This window comes from Lepisma saccharinum, chromosome 20 (genome assembly GCF_977018435.1).
Source record: "Lepisma saccharinum chromosome 20, izLepSacc3.1, whole genome shotgun sequence".
NCBI classification, from domain to species: Eukaryota; Metazoa; Arthropoda; class Insecta; order Zygentoma; family Lepismatidae; genus Lepisma; species Lepisma saccharinum.
In genome coordinates this window covers 20454520-20475289 of record NC_139248.1, presented here as the reverse complement: position 1 = coordinate 20475289, position 20770 = coordinate 20454520, and the positions used below count along the sequence as shown (strand labels likewise).

Below are 20770 nucleotides of genomic sequence, written 5' to 3'. Positions count from 1 at the left end.
TCATTCATCAGGTAGACATGGAATTCTTTACAGCTGATGTCCTTGTAATTGTACTGCACTTGCAAAATTCCTCGAAGTGACTCCACAGACAAACTGTTTCTTTCTTTTGTCCACTGACTCTGCATTAGGGAGAAGAGTCTTTCTACATTTGCATTGTGGGATGGAATGGCGAAGAAAAACTGAGCAATTTTCAGCAGTTCCGAATGCCAGGAAGAATGTTTGGACTTCTCAAAATACACAGTCCACTTTTTATGAGCTTGAAGGTTAAGAAAATCATGGCCATGTTCAAGTTCTTTGCTCACAAATTTCTTGAGGTTGCATATTTGATCAAAACATTTTTCATCATCTATAGGTACACCTCTATCCAAAAGGTACTTAGTAGTTGATTCCACATCCTTCCACTCAGGTGATTTTTCAAGAGACATCCACATGAAACAAGTAAACTCTTGCATGGGTGCCATCCATTTTTCCAGATATTCTATGCAGCTGTCATACAGTCCAACTGCTGCTGCCATGAATTCGTCACATTCAGCATCCAGTCCATTTTTACGCCTTTCTTCCAGCAGAATTTTCACCTTTATTGACATGAATTCACTGGCTTTACGTTCAGCGAGCATGCACTTAATGGACAACAAGATTGCAAGAACTTCCACAAGTGAATTTGTTTCTCTCTCAAGTTCTTCTGTATGTGAATGAAACACACTCACCAGTGTTTTTAGGTGGTACAAATAAATTTCACTGAATTCATTTTTAAAGAATTTCTTGATCACTCTAGGTGGCTTAGGTTGCGAAAGAAAGAAAGATTTGATAGCTGGGATCATATGGATGAGTCTGGTTATGCCTGAGAGTAATGACAACCATCTTGTCTTGCTATGTGACAACAACTTCTTATATTCAACATCAACAAATTCTGAGAACTCTTTACGTTGCTCAGTCCGGACTGTGTAGATGTTAAAATACTGATACAATTTGAAGATGATGCCTTCAATATCAAAATCCAATGTGTCTACAGCTTGATGTACACAATCATTCAAGATGTGTGCAGGACACCCCACACCAATTAATGTCTTGTTTCCTAACAATTTCTTCATTTTTGAGAAAACATTTTTCCCTTCTGCATCCTGGTGTAGTCCTCCAAACATGGTATTGCAATTATCTCCAGTAAATGCTATGCACTTATCAAGCAGCCCCTTACCCTCAAGTGCATTCCTTAAAAAGTAAGAAATAGTGTCTGCAGTCTCATTAGGTTGCTGATCTAGTTCAATTAATTTGGATTGCAAGCCATCAATTTCCCAATCAAAATACTGAATAATGATTGGGAAGATTTTTACTGAACCATGATTACTGCCGTCATTCCACTCTTGGGTAATCGTGACTAGGAATGTGGGATGGGTACACAAAATGGATGGACAATCAGTTATAAACACACCCCACAGAGGAGGAGGGTAGATGTCTGTTCATCCAGACATAATGGCCTCGTTAGCCTGCAACAATGCAGTTTCCAGGGTGTGCTAAGTGGAAGAGGTTTACATTATTTGAGTACCTTTGGGAAAAGGTCACCCGATCAGAAGAAATATGAATGTATCAGTTAATATACAGGGTTAGTCAAAATTGTTAACAATTAAATGGGACAAACCAATCTGTTAGTGTTAACATAATTTTGACTAACCCTATATTTAATCTACAAGCATTTTGAAAACTCATTCAGGTGGATATTGAAATATATTCTCAAATACATGTTAGAACAATGAGTGTACGGTGGGAAGGAAAAAAGAAGCAATGTTGCAGAGCAGAGATTTGAACCTATCATATGTGTTTGTGTACAATATAAAAATACATGAAAAGGTGACTATTCCATGAAGCCACTGACTGAACTATACAAATACGTTTTTCAAGGGACCAAGCTGAAAAAACTTGAAATCCACAGGCTTCCATGCACATGATCAGTCTACTATATCATTTTACTGAAATAACCTGTCTGCTCTTAGCAGTTCTTATCAATACAACTTTAACAGGGTGGCTACTCACCGAGAATTCCTTGAATTCCGGGAATTATGCGTGAATTCTACTTGAATTTTTCTCCGTAGACGTGGAAGATTACAACTTTTTATATACAAATCCTATTCACATTTTGTGCAAATAAAAATTATTTTCGTAAAATTTTCTTGCTCGCTTCGCTTCAATTACTCCTTTTCTTAGTCTTATCAAGTTTATAACCATAGCTAGGGGGCGGCGGGAGTTTGCCCTGGGCACCGAATTATCTAAATGAAAGAAATGTTGTAAAATTGATTGATTTGTGGTTTTAAGTCTACTTTATGAACAGAAAGGATAATCGGGACTGGACCTAGAGTTTAAAGTGGAATCCAAACTATTGTGCCAGGTGTTGAAAAAATAATTGAAATAGTTTGTTTGAACACAAATGCTTTAGCACAAACTTCTACCCCCCTTTTTGCATAATTTACGAGGATAATAACGTCTTTGATACTACTACTACTACTACTAATAATAATAACAACAACAACAATAATGTTGGTCCTGCCGGGTTCGAACACACTTATAGAAAATTGAAAGACATGCTGCTTCAGTGATAAATTGACATGTTGTTCTTCCATTATACATGTGATAACAGCAACAAATTAGGCTAAACAAAGATTCTGACCCACAACACTTGTAAAAGTGATAAACAAACAAAACATTGTTGAAATCGACTTAGTTGATCAAAAGATTGCTCATTTTTCCAATTGCATTATACACACATAAGAATAACCATGGAAATTCCATATTGCAAAAAACAAGAACTAATATGAACATTTATTCCAACTACTAGCTGCTTTAAGGTTGAGTTGGTTCTTAAGAAAGAGTTCTTCGTAGGTATTTGTTAAGATAAAACTGACTTCAGTAGTATGCATTAGAGTTCAGAAGAAATTCAGTTAAAAATGTGCTGTTTTTTCAATGAACTTCTAAATCACAGGAATTAAGAATTAAACTATCTATCTATACTTTGAGTCAATAAATGCATTTATGACATAATGGTTCCACAATATATGCAAACTTACAATTGGATACAATTCACCAATTGGAAATTGTCTTGATTTTCCAATTTGTTTCAGTTGAGATTCCAATTGAAACCAATACATTCTGATACCTAACTTATATTAGGCATCCGATAGAATCGGATTCATTCCAATTGAAATCAATTGGAATCAATAGAAAAATCCAGCTGGGCACCCAAGGGGGTTATGAGGGTTACCCCAACCCCTTTTGAATTTCATTTTACTGTAGAAATAATACAATATAATTATTCCGCACTGAAAACCACCATTTTCAGAAATTGCACTCCCATTTAAAGTTTTGTGGCTGAGCCTATGCTTAACATATCCAGCTATACCTTCATGGTATAACTCTTTCCAGAACCCATGCATACGCAACTATTTGAATTTCTTGAGCGAACACAGTTATTTGGCAACAAAAAATATATATATATTCTTGCGACGTTGCTTGTATAATTAGAAGTAATTTTCTACCCTAACTCTGCTCTTTTCCAACTTTTTTTTTTATGATCACACAGAAATAGGTGGTTTTCACCATGATTTAGGGAATGGGAATACATATGTGAAACATAACTCAAGTTATTGTTAGCCAGAAATAGTTGGATTAGCAGCAAAGTGGTAGTGGAAGCATCTGTGTTCCAAGCCTTCTGGTTGGATACCATTCCACAAAGGGTAAACTGAACAAAGGGGGTTTACTTTGTTATTGCTGATAACCACCTTATTATACTACCTATCTTTAGATGGATATATTGCATGAATAAAAATTATCAGCAGTTTTAGTAATAAATTCACGTTGAATGCCATATCAGTTGATATTCTTGAGTACGGATATAATCAGAACTACATGTTATATTAATAACAATTTTCAGTTGATAATCCCTTATTTAGTTGTGCTTTCCTTCCTCCACAGTTCTTCCATGGTTCCTGCACCTGCACTGGATGAGTGAATAGGACTCTAATGCTGCTGTAAGTTTGAAAATTTTGTCTTCACCATAATGCTTCAGATTCATGTTTTGAAAAACTAAAAAGTATTTGTGAAACACATACACAGTCCGACAATTAAATAAAGAGACTGATTTAATATTGCAAAAAGGAAACAAAATAATTAAACCTTGCCTGTTTATTACTCAAAGTACATCCCTCCTGCATCAATACAGTAATTGGCACTGTTGGCCAACGGTCGATACGACATCTGCAAGTCATCATGTGGTATGACTTGAAGATTGGATGGTCCTGTGTTCATTAAAACTGCGTAATGTCAGCAGCAGCTTCACTTTCAGGAACAGAAATTAATCACAGGGGGATAAATCTGAAGAGTAGAGAGGAAGATTCAACATATTCACTTGTTTTTGGACCAGGAATATCCAGACAAACAATGCTCCCTGGCACAGTACATTATCGTGGAGCATGAGTCAACTGCTCATGTCAGGAAACTGAGCTCGGAGAGGATCAGTTATCTTTCATGACCATTGAGCATGATAGCAACAGCCAATTACAGTTTCATCCTCGAACAAATATATTATGAATAATGGCTTTACTGTCGTAAAAACCACAATATTGTCTTCACCTTTGATTTTTCGAGCTGCATTTTCTCCCCTCTTGGGAAATTTAGTGACTTCTATCCTGCGATTAGTCGGTGTAGTAGTAGTGAATATGATCGGTTTTGGCCTCCGCAACAATAGAATTCAAGAAATGTTTATTCCCGCAAGCAGTTTTCAGACTTGTCAAGCGTGTGAAGTAGAAAAAATTGTCGTAGAGAGATGTAATCACCCAGGAACCCACACACCTGGAAATCTCGGGGAATTTGAAAAAGATAAAATTATCAGGGAAAATCATCTAGTTGGTTATTGAGTCCCAATGAAGGGCATCTGAAGAACTAAAATATAGTCTTATGCTAATAATTACAACTTCTGTAACTTGCATCATACAAACTATTTTGATATATGTTAATTGTGCATCACAGATTAATTGATATTGTAAACTTCTGTTGTCAAAAGTGTTCTATATGTACACACCCAGTCTTACCATAGATACTGTCACGAGGTTTTGAATTATATGAAAGAAGATACTTTTAAGATATTGCAATATCCCATGCATATGTGTTACATGGATCTATTGTGAACACAAAGCACTAATCATTGTTCAAAATGACCACATTTAATCCTTACACATGCCGTAAGTCTTTGTGTGCCCACTCATCACTTGCATTATGCCAGTGGCATATTCTCCATGTTACCACATTTACCGGCAGTAAACAAACTTTTTCACATTTTTATAGATATAGCTTTAACACACGAGTGATTGCTCATTAGATATTATGTAAAATATTAAAACAAGCTTCTAAACCAGAATTTATGTAAATTATTTAAAGAACTTAGACTGGTTTATTATTTCTCTTGCAGTCTATGGTTATTACAAGGATAAAAACACAGTTTTTCATTGTTGTTTTTATGCTTGTAATAACCATAGACTACAAGATAAATAATTATACAATGCAAGCAATGCATACATACAAGAAAAATTGGTTTATGTATGCCTGATTCTTCTCCATGGTTACCCTTCTGACCACCTGGGTTCCTCCCCGATTGTATGCAGGGAAGGTGAGTGAGCCAAAGAGAGGGCTATTTACAAACACGTTGCCTGCATGGGATATTGCAATGCTTGTTCCTTCCTCCCTCTGTGTCGCACTTGGGTTGCTATGAAGAGATATTTCCCTTGGGGCAGGGAAATATAGGCCCAATTTTAGGTAAAAAGAGGAGATTTTATGAGAAATTTAGAAATTGCTGGAAAATTTGAAGATGTCAGACTTCTGTTATTGTTTTACTTGCATGCCTGCATTGATGTTACCTTTATGTTAATCTTGATGCTAATTAATATTGACGCAGTGTATAATATATACAATAAATAAGAATAGCTGTGGTAAACCAGGTTGCTCAATCCTTTTGAGCTGATGCAGAATCCTGCTGAAAACCACTCCCGAACATGAAAAAGGTAGTAATTATACGTAAGTAAGTTATAATTTTAATCTGCAAAAACTTTCTTGTAGGGGTTCTATTAATTTTGGTGGCCTCTGCCTGTTCTTTCCCCACATGCCGTTAGGAGCGCTAGTGTAGCCAGTTCATCTGCTGCATGTACTGGGTTTAAGTTGCTGCAATAGCAGGAACCAGACCACTGTCGATGTTTAGATTGTGCAGAAAGTGCATAATTGCATGCATCTCTTTGATTTTGGTGTCAATCAGTGTGTGCAATGTATGCGAGACGGAAACTTTTTTCATGTGTTCCTTTAACTTGAGGTGCTTTGCTAGTCTGGTAGTGGATTGGGATTTTTTGCTTAGGTTATAACTCACAAACAGGAAATTCCGATGCATCTGATCGGCACGGGGTTTAATCAGCCGAAAGTCCACCTTGTAAACTGGCTAAAAAAGAAAATCTCGGCACACAACCACAAACTAATGTACTTTTTCCATAACAGCACAGACGCCAAAGAACTAGTAACCACCATAGTGCAAGCCAACCATGCCAAACTTGCAAGCCTTGATATAGTTGACACGTACAACTCCATCCCCATTGGCCTAGCCCTCACCTCAGTTGAAAGATGGCTTGCTTATCAACAAAATCACACCCTTGAAGTAACTGAGGTATTCAAGTTATTGGAAATCTGCCTCAGACTGTACAGGGACGTAGCTAGGTTGATCAGTTCGGGGGGGCCAAATCTAAAATTTGTTCCTATGCAAATATTACCAGACAGTAAAGTTAAACACACACACACACACACACACACACACACACACACACACACACACATACATCCATTTGTATATATTACATTTGGCTGTTAAATCCACTTTGTGCACAAATAGGCTAATTGGGACTGCACCCACAGTTCAAAACGGGATCCGAACCACTATGGGCCTCCACCAGGCATCGAACTGAGGATCACTTGATTACAAGGCGACGACGTTACCACCACGTTGCCGGGAGGCCCGTATTTATGTATAAATAACATTATTGTTCAATAATACTGTGTCTTCCAATCGAAAAAGTAATCCTCGATAGCTGAGCAGTTAACGTTGTACTTTTGTAATCAAGGGTGTAGGCACAATGTACAGTGATTCGGATTCAGCCTTAAACTGCAGGCCCCGTTCCAAAGTAATCTCTATCTGGGTAAAAAATGGACTTGAAACAACCCCCACCCCCCGAAAAGTAATTGGTAACATACATTTTTCATGCTGTTATTGTTTGGCCTGTGGATCCAAGTTTTAATACGTGTACATTACGCTGTCATTATTTCCGAAAAAATGCATAAAAACGAAGCGTTTTCTTTGGAGAACGAAGTACCTTTCATTCGTGGAAATTCTGCAAAGAAACGTTTAGCAGTTTTCCGTTCAAAAGCTTTTTTTTTTCGTATTTTAAGCGAAATCGATTTTCAAAAAAAAAAAAAAGGGGGGAGAGATAGAGAGAGATCGTGCATTGCATATGCAACAAAGGAAATGTCGGTTTAAGTGTTTATAAAGTGGAAAAAAAGAGGATGCTTCTAGTTCCTGTTGTTGTTTGCATAAACGATAAGCTTAGAGGATTTGTATGCGATGTTAAACACGATCAGGAAAAGTGCATTTCTGGAGGCCAAATCATGAAAAAAGGATCACTTTCATTGGAGGGAAGTGCTCTAGACGAAAACGTATGGAGGAAAAGTAGTGCCTGTGAAGAATAAAGGATAAAATCATGTCAAATTAATGCAGGAAAATAAGGCATAGAGCTGCACTGTAGTTCAATCAGTACAAGCTTAGTTCATTTTTGTACAGTTCCCGCCACTGAGTAGACTTAAGGCTCGACTGGACCTTTGGCATTCAAATGGGCGAATTTTTGTCAAATTTTCCTCTCCATTCGAAAAACTTCTTGGATATTTCAAAATATGAAACATTACTCCTAGAGCATTGACGTGAAATTTCGTGTAGTTTTCTTTCACTTTTGTCTAGATATTATCAATATTAAACTATTGATAATATCTAGACAACAATGAAAGAAAACTACATGAAAATTCACGTCAATGCTCTAGAAGGAATTCTAAGCTGATGTAATGTTTCATATTTTGAAATATCCAAGAAGTTTTTCGAATGGAGAGGAAAATTTGAAAAAATTCGCCCATTTGAATGCCAAAGGTCCAGCTGAGCCTTAAGTCTACAGGCCTACGGTGACTGGTCGTGCTGTCGAGTCCTTTGACAGGCAAAAAACAAAGATTTATAGAACAGCGGGCCTCTTACACACCTTCTGAGAAAGTTTTCTTTTCTTTAGTTCTCTCCTTATCATTTTAACGTATCGTGTACGCCCCTTTTAATATTTTTCAAGGAACTCTTTACGCCCCTTTTAAACTTTAAGATAAGGGTTTTAGATAAGAGGATTTGTCCTCGTGCACTTTGAACGGTGCAAAATGGTCATATGTGTAAATATTCAGAGAATGTTGGAACTCCTTGTCTGCCAATAGAATAATTCCTTGAATGCTACTGACCAGGAGGGTGCCGTGTTGTTAGCGAACGTGCTCGTATCGAACACGTGCTCTTAGGGAACACAGTTACGGAAGGATTTGCAGGTGCGTGCTGTTAGCGAACACGCAAACTTGTCCTGTCTTATTTGTCCTTGAATCTGATCAGCATGCAAGTGTTGCCAGTGATAAGCCAACTTGCATGGAGAAACACCTCAGTGGCTGGTGTACGTATATTGACCTGACCTGACTCACACCTGATCATTCTTCAATCGGGTCTTCCTTGTCGCACAACTGTTTTGCTACCTTGTGTTCTGACGTCAGACGAGGAATGCCTATGAGGTTAGGTTCCATTAGCATAAATAAGTACAATGAAAATTTATTATTTAGTCTAAGAGAACTAAACATAGCTAGCCTAACCTAGCAACGTAGGCATTCAGCCATGTTCCAAATTAGGCAGGGATAACTTGGAGTCTCTAGCGGTAAAAAGAAGAAGACTTACATGAACATCGACACCCGGATGAAAACAACTTTGGAACAACTGAAAATTGATAATAACATTTACAAATGTCTTAGAAAGTTGTCCTTTGTACAAAGAGAAACCTAGGTTGAATAACATTTACATTTCCTATGCAAAATTTGATTTTTAAGGAAGATGAAATATATCAATATTTTAACAAAGACCTTCATGTAGTTAACCTAAATTTTTGAGGATCCTCCTTCATTTAGCTAATTTCAAACACAAAATTATTATAAGATATCACTGGCAACGCTTGCATGTTGACCACTTTCAAAGACAAACAAGACAGGGTAAGTTTGTGTGTTCGCTAACAGCACGCACCTGCAAATCCTTTCCTTCCGGTGTTCGGTAAGAGCACGTTTTCGCTACGAGCACGGAATCGACCAGGAGCGTATATTCCAGGCTAGCTAGACACTCTGCGAAGCCTGAAGTCCAGAGAATAAAATTCAGGAGAAAAATCGATCTCAAATTGTAAACATTATTATTCTATCAGTGAGATGATGATGCTGATTCTGGAGTTGGCAACCTGATTTCTTATGGGTTAGTAGCCTGATTTCCTATGAGTTGGCAACCTGATTTCTTATGGGTTGGCAACCGGATTTACTATGAGTTGGTAACCTGATATCTTATGAGTTGGCAATCTGATATCTTATGAGTTGGCAACCTGATTTCTTAGGAGTTGGTAAATTTATTTCTATTCATAGCTTAGGACCACGTGACATAGTGAGATAGCCCAGATATTGGAATCAGTATACGCCACTGCTACTGACAATGGTTCTACATTAGCATGGAATGTTAATTGGTCATTATCCATTGTCTAGTGCTTTAAACTATGATTAATCTAATACTACTTTTCGAGAGAACACCTCTTCTCTCGTCGTAAGGTGAAATTTCATTTGCCGGTTGTGGGAATCGAACCTACGACAGACCTGGGATATTTATTACAATCCGTTGCTCTAACCACTACTCCACGGCGTCCCCCAGAATTATGTACTAAGTTTTGCTCCATTGATGCTACTATTTCTATTTTTTTTTCGAGAGGGGGACCATATGTGCTTGAATTCTACGCTGGGACGACTTAGAAGTAACGTGTAATGTTTGAAACAGAACCTGAAGTGGGGTCCCGGGTTCGATTCCCGGTGGAGGCACATAGTGATTCGGATGCAACTTTAAACTGTAGGTCCAGTCCCGACTAGTCTTACTGGTCTGAAATACTTAAGAAAAATACTGGGTTGCAAATTTAAATTTGGCAACACTGTCAGGAAGAGTGCTATCAGGCATTGAGCATTGTCATTTGTCAGTTAGGGCCCATGACGATGTGTGGCATTTTTACCACGGGCCACCTGGATTTTGACCCAAAATCGCTGTTTAACATTGCAAACATGTTTTATGGGGGTCAGTATGCAAAATGGTGCTCATTTCAACCTCTCGCTGCACCGACCACTTTTGCCCTCCTACAAATCGACATGGCCCAAACTGACAATGCTCACTCTCTCATAGCACATGCACGGTGCTATCACCTCTTCCTGACAGTGTTGCCACTTTTAAATTTACAACCCACGTATACAGCAACCGTGTAGAATTGTGTCCAGATTTGACCACCAAAAGTACAGAGACAGAGATGTGAATTACACTGTCTGGTTCATATTCCGAAAGCATGAAATATAAGATCCTCAGAAATCCTATTCCAAACGCATGATGGGCACGTAGGTGTCTGCGTGGAATAAAAAAGGGTTTAGGAGGAATTGGAAATCGATTAGGAGCCTAACGCATCCAAGAGGTAGACGCATGGAAGCGAAAGGCAAATGGAATTACCTTGGCTTTCAGGGTTCGCTTTTCGTTGTGAGCAAAGTCTCCCCTTGCAGGCCGGTAAGTAAACCGATTTCGATACGGGTTGATGAAGACGGATGGTCCCCAGAGCCTTAAGCACCCGTCCCATTGGGTGATTTGTCCTCTGTCGACGCAAAGATCAATTGCCTTTCTCTTGGCGGTATCAATTGAAGAAGAGGAAAAGAAGCGACGGTGCAATGCCTCTTGTCTAACATAAACAAGAGTTTGATAGCCCTGTAAAAAAAATGGCCGTAACTTTACAGTGATGACACCGTACGTAAAATTATTAACCGTAATTTGATTCTACCAGTGCTTGGAAGTTACGTTTTAAAAATAACTGAGCCACAGTTTGTATAATCACTGACCTTTCGAGCAAATATTATCAGTTTGTATCACATGAATTACAAAGACCAACTCCACAACGAGATATTTCATTCTCTCATCCGAACACGCGGGCTTGAGCTCCGACGTGGCAACAACGCGAACTTCTGCCACCCGCCTAATTCCATCGCCGTGCGTTTAGTACAGCTCACCGCCCAGGAGATGATCCCCGGTGAAAGTGAAGTGACATAGTGACGGCGACTTCACTATTAGGGTTGGGGGAGTGCACCCTGGGTCAGAAACAAATGTGAGCTCGCTGTAACGGGTGCAGCGACGCAATCGTTTAGTGTTACCCCTAAAAATGGTCCGAGTCGGTCTTTAGGAAAATTTGGATAGATCCTCTTATCTGGGATAAAGACAACTGCTTAACTTCAAGATTAGATTTCCGTTTCCACTTTCAAAGTAAAGAAATACAACGCTCTCAGTTGCAAGCGCACAGGCAATTTTTTTCCCAACAAAGAAAAATTGTTGGATTTTTGCATCTCTTCTGTAGTCGCCGCTCGCCTTGTGAGGTGTTGATTTCAAAGCTTTTGCAACATCTACCGCTACTCCTGCTGAGCAGCAAGTTTCTAACAATAGATAAGAATAGGCAATACGCCGCGGCTTACTTTGATTTGAGTTGCATGGCAGAATTCAGAAATATACAGTAATTTTTAACTGCTGCACTCTTGGTTGTTACATGGTATAGAGTGTCTCAACCTTAAAAGTCAGTATGGAAGTAAATGTAGTACTTCCCTCTCTCTCTAATACATGAGTTTTCCCAATAGCTCTGTCCTTCTCTACCACCGCTGCGTTGCGAGATGTTACAAAATTTACAAAATGTAGAAGTCAAAAATTTCAAACAGTGAAATCATTATCCTGTAGAGTTTTTTATGCTCTATTTACTGACGGCATAACCTGTCATAAATTCATGTGATCTGAATTTTTCATAATTATGCAATTTTGCAAAACGATTAATTTTTTTCTAGTAAATACTTCAAAAGCCATAAATATCAAACCGCTTCAACAACTTCGCCAGTTTTTTTCTCTACGGGATCTATGATGTTTATAGATATGATACTTTGCCTGACAGAATTAATTTGCTTACGAGGAGAGTTATTGGATATTTTGTATAAATCATCAGACCGTAACACGAAAAAGTTGGTTAGCGAGAAACTTTTCGGTTTGTCGCGATACACATGCAGACCAAGAGAGAAAAGTGTTGGCCATTGTTTGAAGTTATTTTTAGAATGCATTGTTACTCCACAGCACCGTTATTTATTCCGCAATCGTAGTTTGTTTATGTGGGCTGTCCCTCGTATCAAATTCATTGCGCGCCACCAAGGTAAGGTTACAATTCAGTTGCAGGCAGGTGCCACTGTTCGTAGGAAGTGCAGTGTGCTTTATTTTTCGTAAAAAATGTATCTTAATGTTTGTTTTTGCATTTCTTTAATTCTGTTTATGTAAAGGATACAACATTCAACGAAAGAAGTAACAATAGTTGCGTCGTGTATTACACATATAATGCAAATGTAAAATGGTAAATAGTTACGTCGACATATAAACATTTACATGCAAATCTTGAGGTAACTTTCGTTTTTTTTTTTTCAAAATGCATCAAATACATAGATTTTGATGATTAGCGATTAACAGCGACTCGATGCGACTCCGTTTGTTGATCTGGCAACGCCGCGCTCCATTTAACCCATACTGACTTTTAAGGTTGAGACGCTCTATAGTGGAGAAATGAAGTTCTGTCGATCAACAATCTGAGCCATTCCGAAATGGCAAATGTGTTCTTAGTGACGACATACAAAAACGGTTTCCTGACTTTAGGTTGATTGATTGATTGATTTAGTTTATTTTACTTCGCGTTTTGTGCCTCTTGGCTAATTTGCGAAGATGAGGATGAGTGATGAAAGGATGAAATTGATGAATGGACATTCACAAACAACCAAGCCCGACCAGGATTCGAACCCGGGACCCTTGGCGTCGCAGCGCGATGTGCTAACCGCTCGGCCACAGGGTCGGGCTTCCTGACTTTAGGCCTGGAAGAAACAACTCAGAGGTAAAATGTCTTGCAGAATGTAAATTTATGTTATTCTTTTAAAGTAAGACACCAAGTTTCACAACCGTATAATATTACGGTCACAGTGAGCAAATATTAACATATTTAGACATTGGCATATAATGATTCCTATAAACTGTGTAAAATTGTTTTACAGGGATGCGTGATCTATAAGCCCACCAAAGCACCAGTAAGCACAAAACGTGTGTTCGAAGTGTTGCATCTTCGTCGAAAGTTAACTTGTTGCAATCTAACAATGTCCTCTTTCTTAAAGTTTGTCATCTGGTAACTCTAAGGTCGTTGCCGTATATTATTTTTGAAATTCTTTGAAATATAGTCTATATAATACACAGGATAAGCAATGCAAAAGTATTCTGGACACTGAAAAAAAAGCAAAAACCTGTTGCCGGAGACGCATGCTCTGTGTGCTTGACGCAAATCAACTCCTACACACTTCCAAAAGGACACTAGACCGCAGCGGAAGACTTTCTGCTACCCCTAAGACCTACAAATGGACCGTTCCTTCCCTTTACCCCCGCACCCCGTCGCCCCTCGTTTGGGGATCTTCTCGTGAGCTGACTGCTGTAGTTTAGCAGCAGCGCAACAGGTGTCTCTGTTGTAGGTGCTGCTCCATCATCGCTCAAATACGTTGCTAATTGTCCTTCGGATGGATGAACTCTCTCCCGCCTGGAAGTTCTCTTATTGTCAGACATTTGTTTTGAGCTGTTTTGAAACAGATTTCAAGCACGGGAAATGTGTAAATTGTCAATCAGCCGTTCCTGCATCCTTTCACAGTAGCGACAACCGTGAACCGTATCTCCCGTAGACGCCATTTGGAAGATCAAGGTATCAGCTAATCACATTTAAAATGTTAGTGCCAATCAGAAGCAGCCTCCCGTGTACTGCTTGGAAGTAGTTTCGCGCTTGACCAGAGATGGCGGCACTGCACATGCGATACGCTTCGCCATGTGGGGTATTCGAGAATCGAGGTGTCTTGTTTCCTCCACCGACTTTGCGAGAGCCTTTTGATTTCGAACTACTTCGAGAGCGACGTGAGCAACCGAACGGCGTGGTAATAGATTCGGACACAGGCTTTATTAGGCTGGTCGACAAGCGTCATTAGAGAACTGGAAGGTGATACCCGTTCATTCCTTCCTCACCTCCTCTCCTCACACTTCCGTGACCGCACCAGGAAACCATTTTGGCGAAAACTGGCAAATTTAATTCCCGAACCAAGCAGACCTTGCTCTTTGTGTGGACATGCAACGCCTACATTGTTTCGGTCAATGCGGAAAGTGGGGGGAAGAGAAAACAATAGCGAACTACTCTAGGAGTGGAACTAATGCAATTCGTAAACAGGTTCAAGAGGAAATGAACGGCTCGAAATTGAGGTCCCTTACTACGTCTCATTCTGTTAGGTATTTCCTCATTCGACAACTCAATTCACGCCTGCCCCCCTTCCCCTCCTCCGATGAAGAAACTTGAGACAGATTGAATCGGCCAGATTTCTGGTTGCAATTCTACCGTGCACTGCTTCACGGGATTGTTGTGTTGCCCCCTGGTAGCAGCACGTATTGAACCGAGGGTCTATTGTGCTGCCCCATGAGAAACGTCCTCAACGCACGTTCACACACGCACACACACGCACACACGCCGAGACAGAGAGAGAGAGAGAGAGAAGGATAGATTGGAGAAAGAAATATATAGAAAGATAGCGAGTTGAAGGCAGAGATAGAGAGAACAGGAGAAGGAAAGAAAATTGCAGGGGAAGTAGAAAAAGAAAGGGGAAGATGTAGAAAGAGGGAGGGGAGAAAGAAGAAAGAGAGGGAGAGAAAATGGGGTAATAGAGAGAAGAAAGAGGGATTGTAGAGAGAGGGAGAGAAAATGAGGGGAATAGAAAGAGATGAAAGGGAAAGATGTAGAGATAAGAAGGGGAACAGTTACATAGACGAGAAAACGAGAGAAAAATGGATGAAAGGGGAAGATGTTGACAGACATGGAGAAAGATAGAGGAATCGTAAAGAGAGGGAGAGAAAAAAATTACTGGAAAGTAGAGAGACGAAAGCGGAAGAGATAGAGAGGATGAAACTGAGAGGTAAAGTAGAGATGAATGGGGAAGAGGTAGAGAAAGTGGGAAGGAGATGAAATGTTAGAATAGAGACATATAGAGAAAAGGAAGAAGACAATGTGTGAAATAAACTGTGAACTGAACCGGATAACCAGATTAATCTAGTGTTAGTTTTCCATTTGCTTTTGGACTATCATCTCCACCCGCACCAACACGATGTGTTAATCATACATACAGAAAACATATTGTCAACACATGTACGGTATCAATGTATTTGTGTGCTTTATGCCCATTAAGCGCCAATGTTTATTGTGTAGGTAGCCATCAAGCAGCACGAATTCAGGGTTGCCACTGACAGTCTTTTCTACTGTCGCACAACAATTATCGCACAGATTGAACCTCCCTTGAGATCACGCATGTATCACCAGCCATACGTATATATTCTTTCTTAACCTACGTAATGCATTCGCAAAAGACACTGAATTTGTATTGCCCTGAAATATTCATACTCACATGGGTCATTATCTAGATTTGTATCATAGCCTTTCAATGGCTTTCCTTTTTAGTTCATCGGCATTTGAGGGGTGGGGAGAATGTCAACTTGATCTGTACTGCGTGGTTGCATACACACAAGAAAAAATATCTCATTACTAGGATTTATACCGTCAAAATTAGGTTTCAAATAGAAAAAGGTTAGCCTTAGACTAAAATCTTCGGTCAGACATGAGCATTTCGTTGCCTTTTCACTTTTTCTACTTCGTAAATTAACTACTACTTATGTCGCTGTGATTCACTTTGGAGTAAGATAGACAATTCTTGGAGGAGAATTTCTTCCCGCTAACGGTCGTATCCTAAAAATCTTAACCCCTACTAACATTTTATAGACCGAGGGATTTATTCCCTACAAGATCGAAGATAGCAGTTTCTTTCGTCCTAGAATGTAAGTTGCCTCAGTAATGATGTCTGTGTTGCGTACTTGTCGTCATTCCCTCCCACTATGTTTAAGCCGAGACATGAAGGTCCTAATCAACAGACTTGTTTGATTGATTTGCTGTTTTAATTCCAATTTATGCACAGAAGGCTAATCGGGACTGGACCTACAGTTTAAAGTGGAACATAAAACCAAATCTACAAGTGTGTGTCTGTGTCTGTATATGTATTAGGGAGATGATTACAATATACCCATCAGCAAACTTTACTCCACTCTAAAATATATATGAACAGAAAGAGACATAGGGACAGAGAGAGAGAGAGAGAGAGAGAGAGAGAGAGAGAGGGAGAGAGAACGATAGAGAGAGAGGGAGAACGATAGAGAGAGAGGGAGAAAGAGGGAGAGAGGGAGAGAGAGAGAAGGAGAGGGAGAAGGAGAGGGAGAGGGAGAGAGGGAGAGGGAGAGAGAGAAAGAAAGAGGGAGAGAGGGAGAAAGAGGGAGAGAGGGAGAGAGGGAGAAAGAGAGAGAGGGAGATGGAGAGGGAGAGAGAGGAGAGAGATAGAGGGAGGGAGGGAGAGAGAGAGAGAGGGAGAGAAATAGGGAGAGATAACGATAGAGAGAGAGGGAGAAAGAGGGAGAGAGGGAGAGAAAGAAAGAGAGAGAAAGAGGGAGCAAGTGGGTGAGAGTTAGAGAGAGGGAGGGAGAGGGAGAGAGGGTGGGAGAGAGAGAGAGAAAGAAGAAAATACAAAAAGAGAGGGAATGAATGAGTGGTAGAAATTGAAAGAAAAAGGGTGAAATAAACAAGAGAGAGAGAGACGGAGAAAGAGACAGAGAGAATGAATGATAAAAGGAAAGAGTTGAATTAATGTTTTAAGTCCAATTTATGCACATGTAGGGTAGTCTGAACTAAGCTTACAGTTTAACGTGGGATCCGAACTACTATGTGCCTCCACTGGGTATCGAACCCGGCTCTCCTTGATTACGTTATCGGGAGTTAGGGGGGGGTGACATAAAATTACCTGAATGCAAAGAAGGGGACTTTCGGTCGTAACTTTCGAACCATATTATTCATGTATTATTTTATTTGTCACTTATTCAATACTCTTTCTCCATCCATACATTTAATTCTGAGCAAGTACAGTAACGGACACTTCTTGGTTGCAATGATCCCATTGGAACTCAGAAATGTCCGTGACTGTACAAGGTTCTCTAGGACTACCATGAACAGAAGCCAAGATAACCAGGAGCTTTCGGCTCACGACGGGACTCGAAGCGGCGTCCCGCTGCTTACAAGACCGCGACGAGTTTTGCGACAGCACCTTGAAGTAATCATGCAAAATCCACCCTAGTCAACAGACCACGCAAGAAGGAAGAAGCGTCAGCGTTTCCTGGTCGGCTCCCCGAACAAATGACTGTCACCCGGCGAGGACGGAAGGCCCAGCGGAGCGTCAACACGACATACGACGCCACAAAACAACGCAAATATATTCTTTTCCTTCGCATTTGATGCCAGGACGCTTTTGTCTTCGTGTCTGTTGTGAGAGCCGACACCCAAGTCTGCTGACAATCTGTCACGAAGAGGACCAGCGAAGCGTGCGGCTTTCTCTTGTTCTGAGACCAAGTGGCTCTTGGTGACGCAGTCGGCCACTCGGTGCGCTCAGGATGAAGATTCAAATCTTGGTGAGTGTAACGTTACATTTTACCTCCCCTTCTCGAATTACATAGTGATCACGGCCATTGGCTTTCTGGGATTTGTCGCGAATGAGTTTGGAAATTTGCGTGGAGAATTGGTTGTGACATTTCAGAGTTTAAATCCACTTTATGGACAGATGGGCTAAACGAGACTGGACCTACAGTTTAAGGTGCGACCCGAACTACTGTGCCACCACCGGTTACGAACCCTGAACCCCTTACTTACAAGATGGTGACGGTACCAGTAAGTCATCCGAAAGGACTTGAAAATTAGTCATGAAAATATTTGTTTGAATTTGGCTTTCAAGTTCACTATATGCACAGTTAGACTCATCGGGACTGTGCCTACAGTTTTCAGTGGGATTCGTACCACTTTGCAACGTGCCTCTACCGGGTATCGAACCCGGAACCCCTTGATTACAAGGCGATGTTACCAAGGGCGCCGACTTTCCAAAATGTCTGTGGGTGCATATCAATGGCAGTTAGATCTGTAATTATCAAGTATTGTATACTTTAAACAACTTACATGCACAATGATTGCAAGATGCAATGATATTATCAACACATTACTAAAAGAAAATACCACATTCATACAAATTAAAATGAAAAAAGCTTCATAAATGCAAATAATTTTAATTGTATTGCAAAAAGAACTATGCAAGGATTTTGTTGTGAACAGAAACTACAAAATGACTAACTTTATGTACAAAATAATAATAATGATAATCATGACATGTTAACTTTCAATATAAAACACATTCCTTCTTACGTCATTTGCACTTATGAATTTATTTATGAACATGCAAAATTGCCAAATCATTCAATCTTTTTTGGGTCATTGTTGACCGCAAGAACGTTTTCATTTCGAGCAAATGCATTACAGGAATCCCTGTCTGCAGAAGTAGCAGTTGCCGACGAAAGAACTATACAGGAATTAAAAGCGTTTTTACACACACAACAGAACACTTTGTCCAATTCTTTGTCGTAATAAATCCAAGGAAATGTATTTTTCCATCCTTCATGGTATGACCTGACTGACGATTTCTTGACACTTGTTGCTAATGTACTACAGGAACTGGCAGAAGACACATTCTCGGGTTCCTTATTTTTTGACTGAACATGCTTTTCACTATGTTCAGTGTCAGTAATATCCACCTGTGATGACGACGACAAAAGTATGACGAATTTATCCATAGCGACCAGCAAACCTACTGTCCGAATTCGAAAGTATGTAAGGAAGCAATACTCAATATTGTGTTTCAGCTTTCCACACGCGTCCCGTGCCACGTTTGGAAATTGCGAAAATTTTTGCCCGGCGAAGTAGAAATTTTAACTTCCATCTCAATGTTTTAATTGCTTATTATTTTTTGATAATGGCAAGTGAGAAATATTTATTTTATTTTGTTTTTATCAAACTAAAATTTTTGTGGGTGCGGCGCACCCACAAGATTATTTATGTGTGTGCTCGAGCCCCGGAGCACCCACGTAGTCGGCGCGCATGGATGTTACCACTACTCCATCGGAGTGGACTTGAATATAAGTCGAGAAAATAATTGATCTTTCTTCAGAGGTGGCTGGCTTGAATCCTGGCCTGAACATGGATGTTCTTTGTGAGCTTCATCATATCATCATCCATCTTCGCGATTAACCAAAAGTGCTGAAAAGCGAAGTAAACTAAGCCAAATCAATCAATCATTTAGTCGACTATAGGTTCAGATAGGGTAGTCGGAACTGGACCTACAGTTTAAAGTGAGATCACAGCCACTGTGCAATATGTATCGAACACACAGTCCCTTGATTACAAGGCGAAACCGCTACCACTAACCCATCCGGGAGGAACTCAGAATTAATCATGAAAATAATGTTTGCTTTGACTCACTTTATGCACAGAAAGGTTAATCCGAACTTGAGCTGCAGTTTAAAGAATAATCACAACAACTGGGCAATGTGCCTCCTCCGGAATCGAACCCGATATTGATTACAAGACGATGTACCTCAATGCCATTGGATATGGCCATGTAGGCATAAGGTATCCTCATCCCCTAAGTTTCTATGATAGTTGTAAGCTCGGCAGTATTATTAGTTGATCGACTGATTGAATTAGATTATTTTACGTCGCTTTTCCGCCAATTTTGTATAATCGCGACGATGAGGATGATGAAGGAACACTCATAAAGAACACTCAAGTCCAGGACGGGATTAGAACTAGGATATCTGGCGTGCCGGTCAGAATTAATTAGTGCATTAGTTTCATTATTATTAGTAATGTAATACTTTTGGGTTTGGTTAAATATAATTAAATTAAATGGTTCTAATTTTATTGTAACATTATTCTTTGATTGGATATCCAGAAGATTAGTCATGCGAATAATGTTGGAACCACCTTAAGACTCACAAACTTTTATAGCGTGTCGGGTACATCAAGACGAAGAACTAATTTTAAAGCCTTTCCCCCCCGTTAAGACCTACGAGCCCTGGGGGGAAAATAATTTCTACACTGTGTGTATGCAGCCATACATCAGAGATTCATGGTTGGCAGTAACAGTTTTCTTTTCGTTGGAAACCAACACAATCTTCAATACGCCATGGACAGGCTGTGTGATTAATTAAAACAAGAGCACTTTCCTGGAAGATTAAAACCACAAAAGACATATGAAGATCTATTTAAATGCAATAGAATAAAATAGTATGATGTGTGGAGGGGCTAAACGCAGCGACCTGAACTTACCTATGTCTACTGGCTTGTTTCTACTTCCACGGCATGTTATCAAT

General features: G+C 39.7%; 1 protein-coding gene and 1 long non-coding RNA gene across 3 annotated transcripts in view; one reads left to right on the top strand and one right to left on the bottom strand.

The window, feature by feature from the left end:
- Positions 1 to 20770, bottom strand: part of LOC146003752 (uncharacterized) — a 434112-nt gene that overhangs the window by 318919 nt on the left and 94423 nt on the right. The gene's annotated exons all lie outside the window — the stretch shown is intronic.
- LOC146003751 (uncharacterized) overlaps positions 17917 to 20770 on the top strand; it is a 138294-nt gene continuing 135440 nt past the window's right edge. For both annotated transcript variants that reach the window (XM_083142158.1, XM_083142157.1), the window contains exon 1: positions 17917 to 17986. In XM_083142158.1, the coding sequence (XP_082998284.1) occupies positions 17969 to 17986 (18 nt within the window). In that variant the 5' untranslated portion in view covers positions 17917 to 17968. The remainder of the gene's footprint in view (positions 17987 to 20770) is intronic.